Raw genomic sequence first — 26,312 nt, 5'->3', positions numbered from 1 at the left:
GGACAAACACACTTGGCCTTTTATATAATACTATTGTAGTTTTAATTTAAAGTTAAGGGGGTGTTAGGTTTAGGGGTTAATATTTTAATTTAGTGTTTTGCATTGTGGGGGGCCGGTGGTTTTGGGGTTAATAGGTTTATTAAGTTGCGGAGATGTGGGAGGCCGTAGGTTTAGGGGTTAATAGGTTTATTTAGTTGCGGAGATGTGGGACGCCGGAGGTTTAGGGGTTAATAGGTTTATTTAGTTGCAGAGATGTGGAAGGCCGGAGGTTATGGGGTTAATAACTATTATAGTTGCGGTGATATCGGGAGCGGCAGATTAGGGGTTAATAACTTTATTTAGGTGTTGGCGATGTCAGGGGCAGCAGATTAGCGGTGTTTAGACTAGGGGTTTATGTTAGGGTTTTAGGTTTAAATGCAATTTTTTTTCCCCCATAGACATTAATGGGGTTGCGTTACGGAGATTTTTTATTCTGCGATTGCAGGTGTTAGAAAAAAAAAATAACACTCCCCATTAATGTCTATGGGGCAAAGTGTGCACAAGCACGTCAAAGCAGCCCTTGGATTTTGTGCGGTATTGAGCTTAACGCCACCATATTGCACGCACAAGGAGGCTTTTCAGTAGCTCGTAATGGCAGCGCTATGGAGAGTGAAATAATAGTAAAATAACTTTTTTGGAGTTAGTTTCACACCCTGTTTAGCGCAAAACTCATAATCTAGGTGAAAGAAAATCATTTATCAAGTAATCATAAATTATCAGTAGTCAGTATTTAAATCAAGGTTTTCATTTTTAGAATAAATACATTTACAGATTGTTTTTCCACTTATATCAGACCATTACTTATTTGGTTATATATAATTAGATATGCATAAATAGATAATTGAAATCAATTAAATTATTTGGAGGTGAACTATATCCAGTTTAATTGGTTAATCATTCATATTTGACCAACTTTTCACCTGTACTTTATTGGAAGGAGAAAAAATAATGGATTACATTAATAACAACAATTGAAATAGTTTTATGTAACTAAAACAATAACATAATTTGTAATGCTTGCCCCTCCCTCCTCACACAAGTCCTTGTGCAGATTTATTCCACTCCAAACAATCTTCTATTCAGTGAGCTTCTTGAAACTAAGTATGGGTAGATTCTGTGTACATAGATTTGCAAGGGAGCAATGGCATTAAAGGGACAGTAAAGTCAAAATTAAACATTCATGATTCATGCAATTTTTAACAATTTCCTGGTTGACTTATCTAATTGGCTTTGTTCTCTTGGTATCCATTGTTGAAAAGCCAGTTTTCATGTCGGCTTCCGGTGGGAGGAGCGTACACGCGCTGTGTGCGGATTATGTGAGGAGCGCACACACGCGGTGTGAGATCCTGCTCGTCTGCCATACGACGAATATACAAGGAGATAGTCGTCTCGCCTGATTCCTTAGCCGCTATTAATTCAGGCGGCTTGGATATTCTGAAGTCCCATGCTGTGGGACCTGGCGAGTGGAAGCTAAACGTCTGGGCTGTGAGCCGAGTTGCCCCGGCACCTGCATACCCGAGCGCCAGAAATAAATGCTGTGAGCGCAACATATGACCTGACCTGACATAACGAAGGTGAATACCCCGGTACATGAAGGAATAGAAAGGGCGGTGGTTTACGGTGATTTACGGATCAACAAATCCCTTAAAAGCGACAACCTGCTATAAGCAACTGAAGAGGGCGAAGAACCGAAGAAACGGCAGTACAGGTACAGTGCTGAGGGTCATCTATGCCCTATGCTATATAATTACTCATTAAGCTAGTTTGGCCTACGGGCTGACCTGATGCTAGCGTGCTTCACACCTGGCCCAATCCAAGTACTGTCTGATGCAGCCGCCCAGGGTAAGTCCCTGATGCGATCAGGGTGAAGATAGGGCGGTCTTTTCGTGAGGGCCAGGTTGCTGTATTATACCCCGGACTGTATACTGTTTGATATAAGTAAGCCCAATACAAAGTGTTGCATAAAGTGTTGCAAGGTGCTGCAAGGGATCTCTTCTACATAGCAAGCTATATAATACACCCTGATATATGTTTACATATGGAAAATAGGCATTAACACGAGCGCCCTCTTATTTTGTTAAGCTCTAAAAACATACAGGGAGTATACTAGCCTCCTGGGAAGCTATCTTTGGCTGGAACTTTATTCATATTTTAAAGCCTATACAGAGTCTACGATCGACTATATATATGAACTGGCTACTGAGAGACTATAAGTAACAACAAATTCCTTCTTTGAAGCTCTCTCACTCTCTTACTTATTAGGATAAAGATAAAAGAGGAACAATTTATATAATAGTATTCCTGGACATGTTCATGAATCTTTTTTCTGCTATAAAAGAATATCTTGTTTGAAGTAACTGCTTCTATTAAGTTGAAAATTGTTGGAAAATAATCTTTAATGGTGTCTGCTCTTCTAGAGAAACTCTGAAATACCAGAGATCTGAGTAAATTTTGCCTACTACAGGTTCAATAGTTACTAAATAACAACATATCAAAAAAAAAAAATACCTGATAGTGGGCAGTTATAGATTTGTTAGATGTTGGCTGCTGAGTATTTAAGAACAAATTTGACTCAAAAGGGGGAAAAAAAAAAAAATATATATCCAAATACTGTATACTAACTATATATATATATAAGAGGTGTGTTGTCCAGTTTAGACCAATGAATGTTAAAAGCAACAGAAACTGCTGATATTTCTCACTCTCTTCACAGGAATTACATTTTATTTAGTGTTAAGTCTACAGAGGGGTTAAGTGACATTGAAATGTGCCCATTTTTTCTCTTCCAGCCGCTACTGTTAAAAATGTCAAAATAATTTTGCCCATGTCTATAGGTTCAAATTAAGTTTTTCTCTTTTTTACTGTGGGCCTCCTGAGTACAGACTATTATTACGTAAAGCTTGAAGTATATATATAGCTTGTGATAGTAACATATTCTAGGATTTACTATAGTGACTGGTAATGTAAATAATCAGCCTCTAGCTGCCTAGAATCAGCTTAAAAACAGTAAGGTGACATAGCTACAGACACAAATAATTTCTTCCTTATATATTTCACTATCTATAGGCCATCTGATGAGGTTTAAATACTCCACATATAGAACTAAATAATTTACTTTTTTGATTTATAACACACTTTATAGCACACTCCCACCATTTTTTTTTTTTTTTTCTCTCTTCTCTCTAGTGTGTGTGACCTATCCGCTTGATACACTTAATGGACAAATTTTTGTCCTCCTCTGCTTTTTCACCCCTAGCTATGCCACCTAAATCAAAAGATAAAAAGGGACCCAGAACTAGTTTAAGTTCTCAAGAGGAACCCTTATATTTTGAAAGTAAACAACTATTACAGAGTATGTCAGACTTATTTACGCCACAATTTGCAGAGATTAAAATAGAGATATCCAATCTTGCAACAGAAGTCCGCCAATTTTCTAGCCGACTTGACGAGGCAGAGCACAGAATTTCCAACTTAGAGGACTTATTAAATAACCAAGATACAATAGTAGTGGATCATGGAAAAAAAATAGCTACCATGCAAGCCAAGATCGAAGATCTTGAAGACAGATCCAGACGCAATAATTTAAAAGTAGTAGGATTGCCTGAAAGTACTGAGTTTAATGACCTCATACATTTTGCATCAGTTTTACTACCACAATGTGTGGGCCTACAGAACCAACTACCCCTGTTAATAGAAAGGGCACACAGACTAGGAGCAGTTAAGGAGAATCTTTCTGGTCCTGCTAGACCCAGACCGATTATAATAAAATTTCTTAACTTCCAAGATAAGACTTTAATAATGCAAAATTACCGTAAAATTCATTGTTGAAAAGCCTACATAGGAAGGCTCAGAAGCAATGCACTATTGTGAGCCAGCAGCTTGTCACTGTCTCACCCAATGTATTCAGCTAGGCCACAAGTAGAGCACTGCTCTCCTTCAACAAAGGATTCCAAGAGAAAGAAGCAAGCTGATACTATATGTAAATCTGAAAATGGTATGCTCTATCTGAAACCCAAAAGTTATCTTTCATGATTATGTCCCTTTAAGGTCTTGTTATCAAATTTCTAACATTTTGCTGTGAAGAAGGGGCATTTTTGGAGCCACAAATTTACAGTTTTGAGAACTACAAAACCAATAATAATATATAATATCATCTTTAAGACAGAAACATTGGAAAAAATTTTGAGAGAAACCTTTGGGGGAGCATGGCATTGTGAATGGATTAATGAAACTAATTTACCAAAAAACTAAAACTAAAACATTACAGTCATGAATATATATAATCTTGCTATATAATTAAAAACTAATCTATATTTCAGGATGACTAACCCTTAGATTCTATAGATAGATTTTCCTCAAAAAAGCATTTTATTTGAAAAAATCCTATTTAAATAAAAAAAAACAGATTTAAATAATAAAAAAATCAGATTCCTATTTATCAGACACTGCGGCCTAAAGGACTTTCCTGCAAAAAACTGCTAGCGAAGAAGCAAAAACATAAAAGCGGAAATATTTTGAAAAAGGTATGCAGAGCAGACCATGTTGCAGCTTTGCAAATCTGCTTCAAAGCCAAAGAAAATGCAACTGATCTTGTAGAATAGGTTGTGATACATTTAGGGGTGAATTTCTCACCACCAAGAAGGCCTTGTGCTTGCCTGCTTGAGTCAAGACTAGAGACCAAAACTACAGCAGTAGCCTTTTACCCTATAAGTCCCATAGTAGTGAACAAATAAACTGGAAGATTATATGAATTCCATAGCAGCTTGAATAGAACTTAAAAAACACAACACTCTAGGCATTAGGGGGCACACATAATAACAATAAAAACTATAATGATATACTAATTTTCAAAAGGTGAGAGTCACAAATTATGAACTAATGTCATATAATGTTCATATATTCAACCAAGGTCGCTTTTCTTAGACTCCATTTACACTCTGAAATACATAAACAAACAGAAGGAACCTTGTAGTGCAATACTGTAATATTCAGCTCCAAACAATTTCAGTGCATAAAGATATGAACTTACAAAGCCGGCAGCACTCAGTTGTGCTAATTCGCAAAGTCTGGGAGCTTTCAGTGTCACAGTTTACTAACTCCAGGTAGGGGTAATCACCCACAGCAGCTGTCATTCAGGATACACAGGTTCCAGGCGGGGATAATCACCCACAGTGGCTACCTGTTCAGTATACACAGGCTCCAGGTGGGGATAATCACCCACAGTGGCTACCTGTTCAGTATACACAGGCTCCAGGTGGGGATAATCACCCACAGTGGCTACCTGTTCAGGATATACAGGCTCCAGGTGGGGATAATCACCCACAGCGGCTACTTGTTCACAGGCTCCAGGTGAGGATAATCACCCACAGTGTTTACCTGTTCAGTATACACAGGCTCCAGGTGGGGATAAACACCCACAGTGGTAACCTGTTCAGTATACACAGGCTCCAGGTAGGGATAATCACCCACAGCGGCTACCTGTTCAGTATACACTGGCTCCAGGTGGGGATAATCACTCACAGTGGCTACCTGTTAAGGATATACAGGCTCCAGGTGGGGATATTCACCCACAGGGGCTACCAGTTCAGTATACACAGGCTCCAGGTGGGGATAATCACCCACAGTAGCTACTTGTTCACAGGCTCCAGGTGGGGATAATCGCCCACAGTGGTAACCTGTTCAGTATACACAGTCTCCAGGTAGGGATATTCACCCACAGGGGCTACCAGTTCAGTATACACAGGCTACAAGTGAGGATAATCACCCACAGTGGCTACCAGTTAGGTATACACAGGCTCCAGGTGGGGATAATCACCCACAGCGGCTACCTGTTCATGATATACAGGCTTCAGGTGGGAATAATCACCCACAGCGGCTATCAGTTCAGGATACCCAGGCTCCAGGTGAGGATAATCACCCACAGCGGCTACCAGTTTAGGGTACACGGGAATCAGTCGTGCCTCTGATTAAAAACTTTTATTAAATATTAAAAACACATTAATGGAACAACGTTACCCTTTGTTATATAACAAAACGACAACGTGTTTCTCAGCTATAAGTGCCGTTTCACCAGGCATCCCTTATTGTTCCCTTAATGTGTTTTTAATATTTAATAAAAGTTTTTAATTGGAAGCACAACTGATTCCTGTGTATCCTGTGTATTGTGAATTCAATGCGATGCCATCAGAACTATGTCCGGTAGACCCCATTAGATTAATTATTGATCAAAGATGTCCTGATGGAGAGACGACTCTCCTGGATGGGCCGACTGACAGCTAAGATAATCCGCTTAACAATTGTTCACTCCTGGAATGTGAACTGTTAACAGGGGCAAAATTGATTACTCTATGCGGCTTCCAAGTGAGATTTTCTCAATGTGTTAACACCTTTGTCTGGTTCCATAGAATCCCATGGTGACTAGTGCAAAATGACTAAGAAATCAGAACATGTCCTTTTTCCCTATAGAATTTCCCTTTAAATGATACAGGTCTTGTCCTGCTAGTGCCAATTCCGCATTTTATCAATTGAGTTACATTGAGTCACCACCCAATTCATTTGAGTTTGCAATGCAAAAATATTGGAATAACTGAGAACAAGTCAAAAATCACCAGAGCTGCATTAAAAGTATATTTGAAAAATTCACTTTTAATTGAAATGTGCAAAGTGACATAAAATTCAAAATTATACTCTCATGATTAAGATAAAGCATGCAAATTTAACAGACTTTTTTAAATTACTACTATCACCAAAATGTACTTTGTCATCTTGGTATCCTTGCTCAGGAGCAGCAATGCATTACGAGCTAGTGATTGGTGGCTGCATATACATGCCTGTTGTCATACCTAGATGTGCTCAGCTAGTTCCAAACCCAGTAGTGCATTGCCGTTCTGGAGCTGGATTTAACTATGTGTTATATGCAATTAAAGGGACACTGAACCCAAATTTTTTCTTTTGTGATTCAGATAAAGCATGCAATTTTAAGCCACTTTCTAATTTTATTACAAGGACAGAGACTTCATATTTTGCTTATAACTTTTCTTTACTGCTCAACAGCTTTTTAAAGTATAACATATAAACTGCCATAAATTAAAAGAAAAAAACATAAATATAACATCCAATGAGATTAGGATAACATAGGTCAGTATTTGAATGTCTATTAAGATGGTTAATAGGTATAAATAGTCCAGTTAGACAGTTAAACATCCTGTTTTCTTTTTGCTGCTCTGCAGATAAGTATTGTTATTATTGCTCTTATTTAATTGTTAATAAATGTTGTCTTTTTCGTTTCTTTTATGTATATTTACATATATATTTCATTGTGTATATTTCATGTTGCTGTCTTTATTTTATTTTATAATAATATTTACGTTTTTTCAATTGATTATTATTGTGCACATTTGGATTTGTTTTTTGTTATCTTATTTCTCTCGTTTTACTTTTGTTTTAACTCCTTTTCTTGAGACAGTTTTTTTCCCCTAATCTTACTTCATTTAGCTCTCTGCTCTGTCCGTTTCTGGCTCCGGTCACCATTTTCTTTTTACTTCCTTCCTACGTCACGGGACTCATTTTCCCGCCTCCTTTCTCTGTTTCTCTCACAAGCAATCTCCTGCCTCCTCCATTACCTCATTTGGTACCACCCTGACAGGACTCTGACAGTTCTCCCTGCTAAATACATCATATAAGATTAGCAACAGTTGTTTCAATATCTGTTCTTTTAAATGCCTTTCAATTGCTTCAATTGTTTAGAGACTTTTAAAGGAAAATTCTGCCTAATTTATTTAGTTTAAGTATTTAAGGTTTATTTATATATTATATTTTAAAAAGCCTTTTGAAAAAAAAAATATTTTTCATTTGTTTAACCTATTATTTTATTAATATGTCTCAAGAGTCATCTCTTTCTATTACTTAATCTAATTTAAACAATATTATTCAGTCTATGGAGAAATTCAAACAACAAATGTCTGAACAAATGCAAAGTGTTATTGTTTCAGTTAACAGTTCTCAAACTGTTGTTCCTAAAAAAGCATTTAAGAAAACAAAGCATTTAATAAAATCTTTACCTAAGAAATCTAAAAGACAATTCAAGTATGTTGTACGTCTGCCTTGCTCAGGCAATAAAGATTCTGCATTGCATAAAGAAAATGATCATTTTAATTCAGACTCTAATTCTGAACCTGGTTTTCAATTTCAAAAAATTGTAGATCGCAGAAAACATGTAGACTTAGTTTCTACAACTGATTCGAATGACTCCTATGATTTGCCTGATGAGGAACTTAAAAATGATGATAATGATGATGATAATTTTTCAGATATTGTTGATTCTTCTTCTGAGGAGAATTCTAAAAAGATGAAGAGAAAAATCTCTAGTTCTCCTAAAATTAAACTTTTTGATAATAAAGGAGATTTATTTACTGATCCCGATGAACTCCAACACCCTAGATCCTCCCAATGGAGACCATCTAAACGGGTGGCGAAGTTCCTAGATTATTATATCAGGAAACCATTGTCTAAGAAAACAAAATCCACTTTGAAAGCGGAATGTCCCAGACCAGACCTTCCGCATAATACACATTTAACTCCTGAAATTGATGTGAATTTATTAAAATGTATTGGTTCCAAAGAATTTAAGAAAAGGTCCTGACCGATACTTAAAAGTGTGTCAGGATAAGTTACTTGATGTTCTAGGACCTTTAACTAAACTTTTTGAGATTTCTGAAGAGGCTATTTCTCTAGACTCACAGGTAGATCCATACATTCTAAGAGAATGGATTCAGAGAGTTGTTTATTTATTAGGTGACGCCAATACTTTGTTAGCTTCTCAGCGTAGGCGTATTGTTTTAAGACGTATTGATCCAAAAATATCTGACTTCACAGTAACTGAAATGGGCCCCAAAACTAATGGGTTACTCTTTGGTGACGCTGGACTGAAAGAACTGGGTCATTATGTTAATAATTTTAATCCCCTAAATAAAATTAAAATTAACACTAGAAAGATTTTCTATTCTCAACTAAATAAAAATTTTGACAGGGCTGGGAAAGGTAGGGGACGCTTTCCCAGCCGCACCCCATCCATATCTCGGTCCTATTTTCAAAATATGCCCTCTCCAGCAACATCCCATTCAAATTTCTTCCCATCAAGGAACAGACAATGGGCAGGTCGGAACTTCAGATACAGATCATCCCGCAGACCTTTCTCAGGTAAGTTCTCACATCTCTCTCTCCACTCCTTTTTCCCAAAAAAGAATAGGAGGAAGATTAGCCCTTTTTGTTCAAAATTGGCACCTTATTACTTCAGATCCTTGGGTTCTTCAGACAATTTCAGGTCTTCATTTAAATTTCACCTCCCCTCCAATTCAGACATTTCTTCCAACTCCAATAAAATTTTCAATCAGATATGTCCCTTTTGAAACTAGAATTATTAGATCTTTTAGAAAAAGAAGCAATAGAAAAAGTATCTTTCCCTTCAAACTCTTTCATCAGCAATATGTTTCTGGTGAAGAAGAAAGAAGGGTCCTTTTCACCTGTAATAAATTTACGAAATTAAAATTGTTTTCTAGAATACAATCACTTCAATATGGAGGGTATTCATCTCCTCAGAGATTGTCTTCTAGATTTCAATTGGTTAGTTGGCCTAGATTTAAAAGACGCTTATCTAACCATTCCTATTCATCCAGATTTCAGGAATTATCTTCGTTTTCTTTGGAAAGATAGTTTGGCAATTTTCTTGTCTCCCTTTTGGTCTTTCTTCAGCTCCTTGGGCTTTTACGAAAGTTTTAAAACCTTTTGTAGCTTGGTTGAGAAGAAGAGGTGTTCATCTAATCATTTACTTAGACAATATTCTTTTACTTCACCAAGATTATTCTCAACTTCTAGATCATTTACATCTCACTATATCTCTCCTTCAGAACTTAGGTTTTATTATAAATTTAAAAAAATCTGTTCTCATTCCTTCTCAAAATCTTTTTTTCTTAGGTTTCCTTATCAATACTCAATCTGCTACATTGAGTCTTCCGTCAGACAAAATAAAGAAGATAAAGAAAGAAATTATTTACCTTCTCAAAAAAGACCTTTTTCCTATTCGCTTTCTTGCTCGAATTATAGGGCTTTTGTCAGCTTCAATTCAAGCTATTTTTCCAGCTCCTCTTCATTACAGAGATTGAAGATTCAATACCTTCATCAAGGTTTCTCCTATTTTCACAACATTTCTTTATCAGAAGGAAGCCAGAATAGAATTACACTGGTGGCTTGCCAACATAGAAGCATGGAATGGCAAAGCAATTTTTGGAAATTCTCCGGACATTATCCTGGAATCAGATGCAAGCAAATCAGGTTGGGGTGCAAGATGTGGTCCTCATATTACAGGTGGAAAATGGTCTTGTCCAGAGAAGAATCTCCATATCAATTGTTTAAAACTTATAGCAGGTTCATTTGCAGTCAAAAGTTTTGTAAAAAATGATCAACCTGTTTCAATTTTCCTTCGGATGGACAATATTTCAGCAGTCAAATATGTCAATTGTTTAGGAGGTACAACTTCAAAGATTTTATCCAGTCTTACCAAGGATTTTATTCATCAATGTCTTTCTCAAAATATTTTTCTACAAGCAGAATATTTACCAGGCCTCAACAATCAAGCTGCAGATTGGGGTTCTCGTTATTTGTCGGATGCCAGCGACTGGAAATTGTACAGAAATATTTTTCTTCTTTTACAGTCTCTGAGAGGTCCTTTTTCCATAGATCTTTTTGACTCTCGTCTGAATTTTCAGATTCTTCCCTTTTTCAGTTGGAGACCAGATCCCAAAGCACTAGTGACGGACGCCTTCCTTCAACATTGGCCAGTCAAAGGAGCCTATGCATTTCCAGATTTTTCGATGATTCCTCGAACAATCTCATTTGTGAAAAGGAACCTATTATCTCTCGTTCTGATAACCCCTTGGTGGCCAACCGAATCTTGGTTCCCTTCTCTTCTGGAGATGTCTTTCCTTCCTCCAGTATGGATTCCTTTTCAATAAGACCTTCCCACGAATCCCATAGGAGAGTTTCACTAACTAGTTCTTCAAGGTTCCCTACAACTTTTTGCTTGGAACATTTCAGGGGATCCTGGTCCTCCGATGGTCTTTCGTCAGGAGATAAACTCCTCCTTCAAGACTCTTGGGCACCAGGAACCAGAAAATGTTATCTTTCCTCCTGGTCTAGCTTCTTTATTTGAGGCTGGTTTGGCTTACAGATCAATTAATGTTGCACTTTCTGCTATTTCAGCTGGACATTAACTTTTTTCATAATATGTCTATAGGTCAACATGTTACTATATGTAAACTTCTTAAAGCTATTAGAGTTAAGAAACCTCCAGTACCCAGATAAAAATATTTTTGGGATGTAGATTTAGTTATTAACCTTTTTAAATCTTGGCCTGATAACTCAGATTTATCGTTAAAACAACTTACATTCAAACTAGCTACATTATTATGTCTTTTATCATGTAAAAGAATTTCAGATGTTAGAGCTACAGAATATGATGCAAAAATGTTTTCTCCTCATGGTGTAATTTTTTCCTTGTCTAGACGTACTAAAACTTTATCCTCTTCTATATTTTACCCTTATTTCTATGAACAGCCTAAACTTTGTGTTATATCTTGTCTTAAAATCTATGAATCTAGAACTATTTCTTTTCGAAATTCTTCTTCTAATCAACTTTTGATTTATTTTTCTCTTCCTCATTTGCCTGTTCTACTACAATTAGTAGGTGGGTTAAATGGATTATAATGCAAGATGGTGTGGATACATTTTTTATTTGTCATTCAATTAGAGGAGCCTCGGCTTCTAAAGCTTTTTCAAAATCTGCTTCTTTGCAAGATATTTTTAATGCAGCAGATTGGTCCTCTGACTCTGTTTTTCGTCAATTTTATTTTAAACCTATTTCGTCTATTCCACACCATCTAACATCTTGATTATTTGTTTGCCTTAAACTAGCAAAATATGAAGTCTCTGTCCTTGTATTAAAATACTGATTATCCTAATATTATGACGGAATAATTTAGATTTTATTAAAGAGACAGAGACAAATATTTTCCCACCTCTTTCATTGTTCAATGTTCCCTCCCTATATTTTATATTTAATAATTTGTATATATATTTTCAGCTCCACCTTCTTCAACTCCAGGAATTTAAAAGAGAAGATCCTCTAGATTTCTCTTCAGATTTTCCAAATTCATCTACTTCCAAGTTTTATTCGAGATCAAGCTTGACTAATGTGTTCATTCCACGAGGGATTCGTTTGGCCTTGTTATTGTTGTACTTCTTCAGCATGTGTTGCATTTTTCAGAATTTTGTTTCTTCCTTCTTCCAATAATTTTCTTCTTCATCGCATCAAACAGAAAAGAGGATGTTTAAAGGGACAGTCAACACTTCCGTGAACATTATTTCATATTGCAAATTAAAACCCGACAATCTGCCTGCACTATACCCCTTCTGCCTTGCCGCCTTGCTTCTGTACTAATCAGAGTCGCTAACTTCTCTAATACGGTATAAATATGGCAGCCGAACTCCCCCCACCGTTACGTAGCTGCCTTCTACTTCAAATAATCAGCAAATCAGAATTCAATCCTCGGTCAGAAATTGCAAGCGCGTGTAATTTCTGACTGAGGATTGAATTCTGATTTGCTGATCATTTGAAAAAGAAGGCAGCTACGTAACGGTGGGGGGAGTTTGGCTGCCATATTTACCCGGTATTAGAGAAGTTAGCAACTCTGATTAGTACAGAAGCAAGGCGGCAAGGCAGAAGGGGTATAGTGCAGGCGGATCGTTGGGTTTTAATTTTCAATATGAAATAATGTTCACGGAAGTGTTGACTGTCCCTTTAACTGTCTAACTGGACTATTTATACCTATTAACCATCTTACTAGACATTCAAATACTGACCTATGTTATCCTAATCTCATTGGATGTTATATTTATGTTTTTTCTTTTAATTTATGGCAGTTTATGTTATATTTTAAAAAGCTATTGAGCAGTAAAGAAAAGTTATAAGCAAAATATTTGTCTCTGTCTCTTTAATAAAATCTAGATTATTCCGTCATAATATAAGGATAATCGGAATTTACTCCTATTATCATTTTTTCTTTGTTCTCTTGGTATCTGTATTTGAAAAAGAAGGCATCTAAGCTTTTTTTGTTTTGTTTCAGACTCTGGACAGCACTTTTTTATTGGTGGATGAATTTAACCCAGGTTGTTTACCAAAAATGGGCCGGCATCTAAACTTACATTCTTGCATTTCAAATAAAGATACCAAGAGAATTAAGAAAATTTGATAATACGGGTAAAATAGAAAGTGGCTTAAAATGTCATGCTCTATCTGAATCATGAAAGAAAAAAATTGGGTTCAGTGTCCCTTTAATAGTGAAATAGTAAAATGCATTATTGCAATGTTTGTCCCTTTAAGAGCATCATGAAAAAATAAATTTACTTCTGCAAACAAATCTTCTTTAAAATAAAAAGATCATTAAAGGCAAACTTAATTGTGTATAGTATAAAACTATAGCAATATACATACATTTTGCATGCTACTGTTCTCATTCATTATAATAAATTATACCATCCTTTCTGCACAAGACAAATTGGAGATGCTACAATGTGTCTTAAATTTCTCAGTAAAGTACAGTATTGACATGAAATCCACCAGGCTTTTCAAAGGGTATATATCTGGACTGTTCTGCAATAACAAACCCCTGCAAATTTTGGTGAAAAAAATGACAATTTAAAGGGACATAAATCCCAATTTCTTTCTATCATGATTCAGACAGAGCACATAATTTTAAATAACTTTCCAATTTATTTATATTGTCAAATGTCTGCTTTGATTTGTTCTCTTTGTATCCTTTGTTGAAAAGTATACCTATGTAGGCTCAGAAGCTGCTGATTGGTGGCTGTACATATATACCTCTTGACATTGGCTTTCAGCAATCTCCCAGTAGTGCAATGCTGCTCTTTCAACAAATTATACCAAGAGAATGATAATCTATTTAGATAATAGAAGTAAATTGGAAAGTTGTTTAAAAATGCATCCTCTCTCTGAATCATGAAAGGAATTTGTTGGGGTTCATGTGCCTTTAATATTTCCTTTTTTTTTTTACATATCATACACACAAAAAAAACAAATTGATTTTTAATGAAGTACTGTAGACTTTTTTATTATTATGGCCCTTTAATTCCCAAGCAGCTATATGCTATCGACATATTATTTAAACACATTCAGTAGTAATCAACCTTAAAAACTATGATGTAATAACTCTATATATGTGTATGTTTGGTTTTAGCTGTCGGAGTATTCCAGGGAGCCGTTTTATTTCCGCTATATATAATAACCAGATACTTTATTCCCTAAAAAAATAGAATCTGTAATGTGCACTATACCTCAAAAAGCCACATTAATAAGCACATAATATAATTACACTTTTCACAGGGCAAGCTGCAAAATAAATCTTGTATGAAGCAAGTGATGAGTAAAACAAACTAATTATAAATTAGAGTCCGTATAATAACTTGCTCATTAGGAAAACAGGTTTGAATTACAAATGGCTCCAAGAGCAATCAAATAACGCTAATGAATGACAAACTGCTGAATTTGTAAGGATATTGGTATGGTGGACACTTGCCAACAAACATATTTGGGAGATAAAAAAAGCAGAAACTGCTCACTGGAGTGTGACCCAGACAAACAGAAAACAGAGGCATGAATAATGTGAATTGCATTACTCTGCCATTGTCTTGGTGAATACATTCATATCAATCAGTGATTCTGTAAGAAAAGACCTAGATCTGAATTATTGCATCTGGTTATTATAAAGCAGAGAGGAGACCTCAGCTCCCAGTGTTTTGCTTCTGGGCTGGATTATTCTACCATTTATCTTTATATAAAAACTCTTGCTGACTCCTCAATATTCTTCCTAGCTCTTAAAGGGACACGAAACCCAAACTTTTTCTCTTTCACATTTCAGATAGAGCATGCAATTTTAAACAACTTTCTAATTTACCCCCACTATCAAATCTTCTTTGTTTTCTTGAAAAGCAGGAAAATCAGTTCAGCAGCATCCACATGTCTGGATCACTATATGGAAGCAGAATGCTATCTATTTACCAGAGCAGTAGATACCATGTATTGCTCCAGAGATCTACCTAGATATATCTTCAACATGAATACCATGTGATACTGTTAACCCTTTAACTACTGAGCCATTTCCACCCATGTGTTGAGCTGTTCTGGAGTTTTAAAGAAGCTGCTCAAATTTAACCCCTACTGTAGGTATTTGTTTTAGTGAGAAACCCACATATTATATACTGTTTTTTCAGCAGATCCTGCAGATTCACATTATGCTATTATTTTAGGTATATATAATAACGTGAGAACTCAACAACAAAATGTGCACTCAAAATGTAAACTTTTAATAAACAAGGTTGTAAAATAGTGTGTTTTGATTCTTTGCAAAAAGAAGGGGTTATCCAGATATAAAAAAGGCCCTTTAGGTGTATTTATATAACTGATGTGCACATAGGGGCTGTAATGAACATCTACTCAAATAAATGTACATTTATACATACCAGGTGATCACTATTACCACAGTTATCTGGCTATACAAACAGTATACAGGCTTTATTTTAAAGAGAAACTTCTGGGTAATAAAACAAGAGGTCTTGGGGTCTCCTACATTGTTTTGATGACCTGTTACAAGTGCCTAGAGGCCCCCAGTCTGCTAACAGTGTGGGGATTTTATATTTATTTATTTTTTTACATATAGGTGCTTTCAAATTATACCCTAAAGACACCACCATTTGAAATGGTTTATCTTGGGGGTTTCCAGGACTTAAGGAAGCTGAGACTAAGGGGTTTAAATACTTACCCCCATCCACCTCCCTTAAATGGATACTGAAACCAATTTTTTTATTTCATGATTCAGATAGAGCATGCAATTTTAAGCAACTTTCTAATTTACTCCTATTATCAATTATTCTTCATTCTCTTGCTATCTTTATTTAAAAAAGCACCTAGGTAGCGCTTGTTAAATGCAGCCACCAACCATCAAGTGCTCTGCAGGATCTGAACCAAAAATGGGCCAACTTGTAAGCTTACATTCCTGCTTTTTCAAATAAAGATAGCAAGAGAATGAATAAAAATTAATAGGAGTAAATTAGAAAGTTGCTAAAATTGCATGCTCTGAATCATGATAGAAAAAATATTTTGGTTCAGCATCCCTTTAAGTAATAGGGAACTGCCTTTCACTTCCTGGTTTCTGGGGCTTGTTGACATCACCAAGCATGGGTGTGGTAACATCACCAGCATCCCCAGATTTTCCTAGCGATACAGGTCCACTGGACCACCAGGGTTTCGTGAGTGAGGGTGGAGGGCACAATTAACTCTGAAAGCACCCCCACACTTAAAATATTAGGCCCCATGATCTAAACTTCGCCAGATCAGATGTGGTTTTTCTCTCCGACCCTTGCAGTGACTTGCCCTGGAGGATTTATTGTAAAAAGGGGCAGTTTCCTATTGAAAGTAATAGGGTTTGCTGGAAAGGGAAACTTTGCTCAATAGAGTGGGGCGCTTTAAATTGTAAATTCAGCAGCCAATATAAATCACATTATGCTGCTTTCCACGTATATCATCTTACAATCACCTATATTTTCACATACATGCAATTTTCTATTACGGTTGTAAGCATTTTGAGTGTTTTGCCACCTTTTAGTTTGCAAGAAAAAAACTAAGCACTAGGCGTTCAATTTCCATACCTTCAAATTTATTGATTTATGATTTGAGATCCTGATGGAAAAACGGACCTTGAGACAGAAGGTCCGGCCTTAATGGAAGTGGCCAAGGTTGGCAACTGGACATCCAAACAAGATCCGCATACCAAAACCTGTGAGGCCATGCTGGAGCCACCAGCAACACAAACAATTGCTCCATGATGATTTTGGAGATCACTCTTGGAAGAAGAACTAGAGGCGGGAAAATATAAGCAGGTTGATAACACCAAGGAAGTGTCAACGCATCCACTGCTTCTGCCTGAGGATCCCTGGACCTGGACAGGTATCTGGGAAGTTTCTTGTTTAGATGAGAAGCCATTAGATCTATTTCTGGAAGACCCCACATTTGAACAACCTGAGAAAACACATCTGGATGGAGGGACCACTCCCCCCGGATGTAAAGTCTGGCGGCTAAGATAATTCGCTATTTGTCTATTCCTGGGATATGAAACGCAGAAATTAGTACTGGATTCCGCCCAAGCAAGTATCCGGGATACTTCTTTCATAGCTTGCGGACTCTGAGTCCCACCCTGATGATTGACATATGCCACAGTTGTGATATTGTCTGTCTGAAAACAAATGAATGGTTCTCTCCAACAGAGGCCAAATCTGAAGAGTTCCAAAATATTGATTGATAATCTCGCCTCTTGAGATTTCCAAACCCCTTGTGCTGTCAGAGATCCCCAAACAACTCCCCAACCTGAAATACTTTGTGCATCTGTTGTGATCACAGTCCAGGTTGGATGAACAAAAGAGGCCCCTAGAACTATACGATGGTGATCTAACCACCAAGATTTCAGAGATAGTCTCACATTGGGATTTAAGGATATTAATTGTGATATCCTTGTATAATCCCCGCACCATTGGTTCAGCATACAAAGCTGGAGAGGTCACATATGAAAACGAGCAAAGGGGATCGCGTCCAATGCTGCAGTCATGTGACCTAAAACTTCCATGCACATAGCTACTGAAGGGAATGACTGAGACTGAAGGTTCCGACAGGCTGAAACCAATTTTAAACGTCTCTTGTCTGTTAGAGACAGAGTCATGGACACTGAATCTATCTGGAAACCTAAAAAGGTGACCCTTGTCTGAGGAATCAAAGAACTTTTGAAGAAACAACACTAGTTGATTTATGTGAGATTCTGCAGAATTTAAAGACTGAGCTAGTACCAAGATATCATCCAAATAAGGAAACACTGCAATACCCTGTTCTCTGATTACAGAGAGTAGGGCACCGAGAATCTTTGAAAAGATTCTTGGAGCTGTCGCTAGGCCAAAAGGAAGAGCGACAAATTGGTAATGCTTGTCTAGCAAAGAGAATCTCAGAAACTGATAATGATCTGTATGAAACTGAATATGAAGATATGCATCCTGTAAGTCTATTGTGGACATATAATGCCCTTGCTGAACAAAAGGCAGAATAGTCCTTATAGTCACCATTTTGAAAGTTGGTGCTCTTACATAATGATTCAAAATTTTCAGATCCAGAACTGGTCTGAATGAATTTTCTTTCTTTGGGACAATGAATAGATTTTAATAAAACCCCAGACCCTGTTCCTGAAACGGAACCGGCATGATTACCCCTGAAAGCTCCAGGTCTGAAACACACTTCAGGACAGCCTGAGCCTTCACTGGATTTGCTGGGATGCGTGAGAGAAAATACCTTCTCACAGGAGGTCTTACTCTGAATCCTATTCGATACCCCTGAGAGACAATACTCAGAATCCATTGATTTTGGACAGAATTTGTCCAAACATCCTTAAAAAATCTTTATCTGCCCCCTACCAGCTGAGCTGGAATGAGGGCCACACCTTCATGCGGACTTGGGGGCTGGCTTTGGTTTCTTAAACAGCTTGGATTTATTCCAATTTGAAGAAGGTTTCCAATTGGAAACAGATTCCTTGGGGGAAGAATTAGGTTTCTGTTCTTTAATTTGTCGAAAGGAACGAAAACGGTTAGAAGCTTTAGATTTAGCCTTAGGTCTTTTATCCTGAGGCAAAAAAACTCCCTTCCCCCCAGTGACAGTTGAAATAATCTAATCCAACTGAGAACCAAATAACTCATTACCTTGGAAAAAAAGAGATAGCAATCTAGAATTAGAAGTCATGTCAGCATTCCAAGATTTAAGCCACAAAGCTCTTCTAGCTAAAATAGCTAAAAACATAGATTTAACATAAATTTTGATGATATCAAAAATGGCATCACAAATAAAATGAATAGCATGTTGAAGCAAACGAACAATGCTAGACAAATCAGAATCCAATTCTTGTTACACTAAATTTTCCAACCAAAAAGTTGATGCAGCTGCAACATCAGCCAAAGAAATTGCAGGCCTGAGAAGATGACCAGAATATAAATAGGCTTTCCTTAGATAAGATTCAAGTTTCCTATCGAAAGGATCTTTAAAGGAAGTACTTCATAGTCTTCATAGTAGGCTCATCTTCCTTACTTGTCGCTCTTCATCTGCTGCACCTCTCTGCCAATACCTTCACTGGCTTCCTCTTGCCTCTAGGATTAAACACAAAATCCTCACTCTGATATACAAAGCCCTCAACTGCACTGCTCCCCCGTACATTTCAGAACTTGTCTCCAGATACTCTCCCTCCCGTCCCCTTCGATCAGCTCAGGATCTCCTCCTCTCTTGTTACTTCCTGACATTCCCGTTTACAGGACTTCTCCAGACTGGCCCCCATCTTGTGGAACTCCCTGCCTCGCTCCACAAGACTCTCCCCTAGTTTTAACAGCTTCAAGCGCTCCCTAAAAACTTTACTATTCAGGGATGCATACAACCAACACTAACCTTTCCTAACTCCATTGCTTTCCCCTTGAACCCCTTAGAATGTAAGCCTATGAGCCCAGCTGTTTGCAGATCGCCTTCATAAGAGCCGACTACAACAGTGAAACTCTCGGCAGGGCCCTCTACCCACTTGATCCCTACAAAAGTTATCATGTATACCGACTATGTTTACAGCACTGCGGAATCTGTTGGCGCTCTACAAATACCTGAAAATAATAATAATCTTCCATAGGAATAGTAGTACGTTTAGCAAGAGTAGAGATAGCCCCACCAACTTTGGGATCTTTTCCCAAAACTCCAATGTAACTGCTGGCAAAGGATACCGTTTTTTAAACCTTGAAGAAGGAATAAAAGAAGTACCAGGCCTTTTCTATTCCTTAGAACTCATATCAGAAATAGCATCAGGAACTGGAAAAACCTCTGGAGTAACCACAGGTTATAATTAGAATTTAAACGTTTACTAGTTTTAATATCAAGAGGACTAGTTTCCTCAATATCCAATGTAATCAACACTTCTTTTAACAAAGAACTAATATACTCCATTTTAAATAAATAAGTAGATTTGTCAGTGTCAATATCTAAGGAAGGATCTTCTGAATCAGATAGATCCTCATTAGAGGAGGATAATTCAGTATGATGTCGGTCATTAGCAATTTCATCAACTTTATGAGAAGTTTTAAAAAGACCTTTTACGTTTATTAGAAGGCGGGATGGCAGACAAAGCCTTCTAAATAGAATCAGCAATAAAATCTTTTAAATTTACAGGTATATCTTGTACATTAGATGTTGAAGGAACAACAACAGGCAATGTGCTATTACTGATGGACACATTCTCTGCATGTAAAAGTTTATCATGACAACTATTACAAACCACAGCTGGAGATAAAATCTCCACAAGTTTACAACAAATGCACTAAGCTTTGGTCGAACTGTTATCAGGCACCAGGGTTCCAACAATAATTTCTGAGACAGGATCAGATTGAGACATCTTGCAAATGTAAGAGAAAAAAACAACATATAAAGCAAAATTACAAATGTCCTTATATGGCAGTTTCAGGAATGGGAAAATAATGCAAACAGCATAGCCCTCTGATAGAGATAAAAGGCAAGAGGCATATAGGAATGGGATTTTAAATAATGAAAATATTTAGTGTCACAACACAAACATAAAAAATAATTTTGCGCTAACAACATCCGGAAATGACACACTTGCGTCATTAACGATGCAATATTGTGAAAGGACTTGGCGTCGACTAAGACGTCTGAAATGACGAATTTACGTCATCGAACTTACGCATTTTGCACCCTCGCAAGTCTAATTTTGCCCGCAAATTTAAAATAACAGTCAATTGAAAAAAATCTATACCCCAGGTAAGAAAAAAATGTATTACTAAAAAAATGCATTTCCCAGATATGAAACTGACAGTCTGCAAAAGGAAATATACTTAAACCTGAATCATGGCAAATATAAGTACAATACATATATTTAGAACTTTATATAAATACATAAAGTGCCAAACCATAGCTGAGTTTCTTAAGTAATGAAAACATACTTACCAAAAGACACCGATCCACATATAGCAGATAGCCAAACCAGTACTGAAACGGTTATCAGTAGAGGTAATGGAATATGAGAGTATATCGTCGATCTGAAAAGGGAGGTAGGAGATGTATCTCTACGACCGATAACAGAGAACCTATGACAAAGATTTCCCACGAGGAAAACCATAAAATTCAATAGGTGATACTCCCTTCACATCCCTCTGGCATTCACTGTACTCTGAGAGGAATCTTCACCACCTCCATAGGAGGCAAAGTTTGTAAAACTGAATTGTGGGTGTGGTGAGGGGTGTATTTATAGGCATTTTGAGGTTTGGGAAACTTTTCCCCTCCTGGTAGGATTGTATATCCCATACGTCACTAGCTCATGGACTCTTGACAATTACATGAAAGAAAGTGAAGTTAAGAGGTTAAAATATATCAACGTTTGCATCTTTTCATTCTAAAGGGTAGAGGATTTATGTTCACACCCTTCTACAACAAGATTTGACAAATCCTGGGACCAAGGGAGCCATGGCTCCTAACTTTTGTATTTTACTTTGCATATAAGATACCATTGTCTGGCTAAAGGCAGAGCTCTCACCCACCCCCATTACAGACCATGTATGATTGTTATGGGTTGTCGGGGGTGCTCACTTTCCTGCTTGCAGAGTCTCCAAACAGAGAAAATATCCTAATTTTTAGGGACTGTCCCAGCATCACCCAAGACATGTCTGAATCCTTCATCAACACCCACATCATGCACAGCCAGGTCATGCCACGCCCACTGTCCACCCATCACAGCTCTACCCACAAAAACCCAGACATACCTGTCCCAGAAAACCTCTGGGAAATCTTGGGAGATATGAAAATGTGAAGGTGGCTCCTCAATATCCTAGCAGACTACAAAGAGTCAAAAACATTTCTCAGCCCCAATTTACATGATAAATGGCCATAGCTATAACAAAGTTAATGCATAATTAAGTAAATGCCCACACAAAAAACCTCTTTTGTTTTTTATTGCGTGCAAAAAATAAAATAAAAATGAATGTATGTTCCTGCACAAAAAAAAATATTTTTTTTTTTACGCTTGTGATATGTTACTGTCCACCAACACAACTATGGAAGTTGATATCAGCCGCTAGAAGGGTGTGTCAATCAACCCGATCATATGCGATCAGACGGATTGATGTCCGCCGCCTCAGAGGAGGCATACGAGTTAAGGAGCAGTGGTCTTAAGACCGCTGCTTCCTAAAGGGACAGCCTACACCAAAATGTTTCTTATTAAAAAGATAGATAATCCCTTTATTACCCATTCCCCGTTTTTGCATAACCAACACAGTTATATTAACCCCTTAACGACCGAGGACGTGCAGGGTACGTCCTAAAAAAAAAGGCAGTTAACGCCTGAGGACGTACCCTGCACGTCCTCGGTGTGGAAAGCAGCAGGAATCGATCCTGCTCGCTTCCAGCTGCTTTCCAGTTATTGCAGTGATGCCTCGATATGGAGGCATCCTGCAATAACCATTTTAAGCCATCCGGTGCAGAGAGAGCCACTCTGTGGCCCTCTCTGCACCGGAGATCGGTGGCTCATTGCGTTGGTGGGTGGGAGCCGGACCGGGAGGCGGCCATCGATGGCCCTGGTGATGTGGAGGGGGGCGGGATCGTGGGCGGGGATGGCCGGGGGCGCGCACGGGAGGGCGGGGGCGGGCGCGTGCACGGGGAGGGAGCGGGTGGGAACCGCTACACTACAGAAAATGCTACAATAAAAGTGCCTAAAACAAAAAACAAACTAACGATCTGCAAGGTGGTGGGGGTTAGTCTGTGTGGGGGGGAAGCTACACTACAGAAAAAAAAAATAAAACCAAATAAAGCACTTTTTTTTGCAAACTGGGTACTGGCAGACAGCTGCCAGTACCCAAGATGGCCCCCAATAAGGCAGAGGGGAGGGTTAGAGAGTGGTTTTGGGGGGATCAGGGAGGTTGGGGGCTAAGGGGGGATCCTACACAGTAGCATATGTAAATATGCTAAAAAAAAATATTATTTTTTTTTAAAACCCTTTTATTTTAGTACTGGCAGACTTTCTGCCAGTACTTAAGATGGCGGGGACAATTGTGGGGTGGGGGAGGGAAGGGAGCTGTTTGGGAGGGATCAGGGGGTGGGATGTGTCAGGTGGGAGGCTGATCTCTACACTAAAGCTAAAATTAACCCTGCAAGCTCCCTACAAACTCCCTAATTAACCACTTCACTGCTAGCCATAATACACGTGTGAGGCGCAGCAGGATTTAGCGGCCTTCTAATTACCAGAAAGCAATGCCAAAGCCATATATGGCTGCTATTTCTGAACAAAGGGGATCCCAGAGAAGGATTTACAACCATTTGTGCCATAATTGCACAAGCTGTTTGTAAATGATTTCAGTGAGAAACCTAAAATTGTGAAAAATTTAACTTTTTTTAATTTGATCGCATTTGGCAGTGAAATGGTGGCATGAAATATACCAAAATGTGCCTAGATCAATACTTGGGGTTGTCTACTACACTGCACTAAAGCTAAAATTAACCCTAAGCTCCCTAATTAACCCCTTAACTGCTGGGCATAATACACTTGTGGTGCGCAGTGGAATTTAGCGGCCTTCTAATTACCAAAAAGCAACGCCAAAGCCATATATGTCTGCTATTTCTGAACAAAGGGGATCCCAGAGAAGAATTTAAAATAATTTATGCCATAATTGCACAAGTTGTTTGTAAATAATTTCAATGAGAAACCGAAAGTTTGTGAAAAAATGTATGAAAAAGTGAACAATTTTTTGTACCGCATTTGGCGGTGAAATGGTGGTATGAAATATACCAAAATTGGCCTAGATCAATACTTTTGGATGTCTACTAAAAAAAAAAATATATACATGTCAATGGATATTCAGGGATTCCTGAAAGATATTAGTGTTCTAATGTAACTAGCGCTAATTTTGGAAAAAAGTGGTTTGGAAATAGCAAAGTGCTACTTGTATTTATGGCCCTATAACTTGCAAAAAAAGCAAAGAACATGTAAACATTAGCATGGGTGTTTTTTGGTGGTTGTAGATATGTAACAGATTTTGGGGGTCAAAGTTAGAAAAAGTGTGTTTTTTTCAATTTTTCCTCATATTTTATATATTTTTTTATAGTAAATTATAAGATATGATGAAAATAATGGTATCTTTAGAAAGTCCATTTAGTGGCGAGAATAACGGTATATAATATGTGTGGGTACAGTAAATGAGTAAGAAGAAAATTACAACTAAACACAAACACCGCAAAAATGTAAAAATAGCCTTGGTCCCAAACGGACAGAAAATGGAAAAGTGCTGTGGTCATTAAGGGGTTAATATACTTTTTACCTCTGTGATTGCCTTGTATCTAAGCCTCTGCAGAGAGCCTCCTTATCTAAGTGCTATTGACAGACATGCAGTGTAGTCAATCAGTGAAGACTCCTAAATAACTTCACGGGAGTGAGCACAATGTTGTATCTGTTCGGTCTATAATCATTTAACATTTAAATTGTAAAAGGCATTTATCATTCAAATTTGGTTTCAGACAAACCTATTATATTGTTAATAGACTAAAAAAAAATATATTAAACATAATTTTTTTTTATTTTTTATAAATCTCTAAAATCTCTCAGCTACACAAAATAAATAAGCTGTATTACATATAACAAAATGAATGCAGGAAATCCTGTGATTTTCTGTAACTGCACAAAGTAACTTGATAGACTGCAGATATAGAGGCCCATTTATCAAGCTCCGAATGGAGCTTGAGGGCCCGTGTTTCTGGCGAGCCTTCAGACTTCGGGCTGCTCCATAACCCTGTCCGCCTGCTCTGAGCAGGCGGACAGGAATAGTCACAATTCAACCCGATCAAGTACAATCGGGTTGATTAACCCTCCCTGCTGGTGGCCCATTGGCCGAGAGTCTGCAGGGGGCGGCGTTGCACCAGCAGCTCGTGAGCTGCTGGTGCAATGCTGAATACGGAGAGCGTATTGCTCTCCGCATTCAGTGAGGTCTTGCGTACCTGATCTGCACTGTTGGATCAGGTCCGCAAGACCTTTCATAAATAGGCCTCAGAGCGATAAATGTCAATGTCATGATCATCAGAAGTCATTGTCACAATCATATTATTATAGATAAATGAGTATTTGAGACAATCTAATACGACACAAGATGACTTACCTGAAAACTGCAAGGCTAAGTGACCATAAGACAAGAGGCTTCCTTAACTCAAACTTTTCTCGTTGTTTCATTAAGTGCCGACCACCAAATATGAAGGCAGCATATAATGCAGAGAACAAAAATGATTTCTTCCTGAAGAGATAAAAAGAATATGATTACCATCATTTATATGGGAGATGGTGCTGTTAAATATTACAGCATATATAAAAAAGTATAGTCAGGGACCACCATTTAAAGGGACATTCTAGTGCAAAAATGAAATGGTCTATTTTATTTGGTGCATTGTGAGATTCCTTTCAAAAGGGTTAAATATGCAGTCACAGTTGTATTCTTAGAACACGCCATTCCATATACGAATATAGCTGTAAATGGAGAATAGTCATGTATAGCTTCTCATTTATACAGCAGTTGTATTCTTCTCTCAAGTGGCACATCAGCACTTACTTTGAATCTGTAGTTAACACTTTTGCAAGAGTTAAACACATAACAAAAGAAATTAGTTTGTTTAAAAGTGTTGAAGTGAAATAGAGGGTGTATCTTTAATTTGTATAAATAATTAGATTGGCAATTTAATCTGGTATTGAACAAATGTATACATTCTCTCTTTTGCTGATATCAGGGATTATTCATGGTAGTGTGGAGCAAACAACTGCAATAAAACCAATGAAACTATTGAAAGAGAGCTTTACATAAAGGCATTTGTCATAACACCTGGACACATCTGGGAAGCCAATGGCCCAAAACTCCAAAGTCTTTACTTATGGTTCACAAATGTTATGCTGTTCTATATAAATTATTAGGACCTGCTACACATTTAGTGCCTATGAAATTGTGATTTTATCAACATTTTGTAATGACTGAACCCTTATTACAATGTGGAACACGTACTAACAAATAGTACTAATAACAAAAATGTATCACATCAAACAATTATT

The 26,312-nt window shown here is 37.5% G+C and overlaps 1 protein-coding gene across 1 annotated transcript in view; it reads right to left on the bottom strand.

Annotated features, from left to right (window-relative positions):
- ELOVL6 (ELOVL fatty acid elongase 6) overlaps positions 1–26,312 on the bottom strand; it is a 308,961-nt gene that overhangs the window by 120,573 nt on the left and 162,076 nt on the right. Inside the window, exon 2 of the mRNA XM_053703541.1 lies at positions 25,378–25,509. Coding sequence (XP_053559516.1) covers positions 25,378–25,509 — 132 coding nt within the window. The remainder of the gene's footprint in view (positions 1–25,377; positions 25,510–26,312) is intronic.

The sequence above is a fragment of the Bombina bombina genome, chromosome 2 (genome assembly GCF_027579735.1).
Source record: "Bombina bombina isolate aBomBom1 chromosome 2, aBomBom1.pri, whole genome shotgun sequence".
NCBI classification, from domain to species: Eukaryota; Metazoa; Chordata; class Amphibia; order Anura; family Bombinatoridae; genus Bombina; species Bombina bombina.
This window is presented reverse-complemented; position numbering and strand designations above follow the sequence as displayed.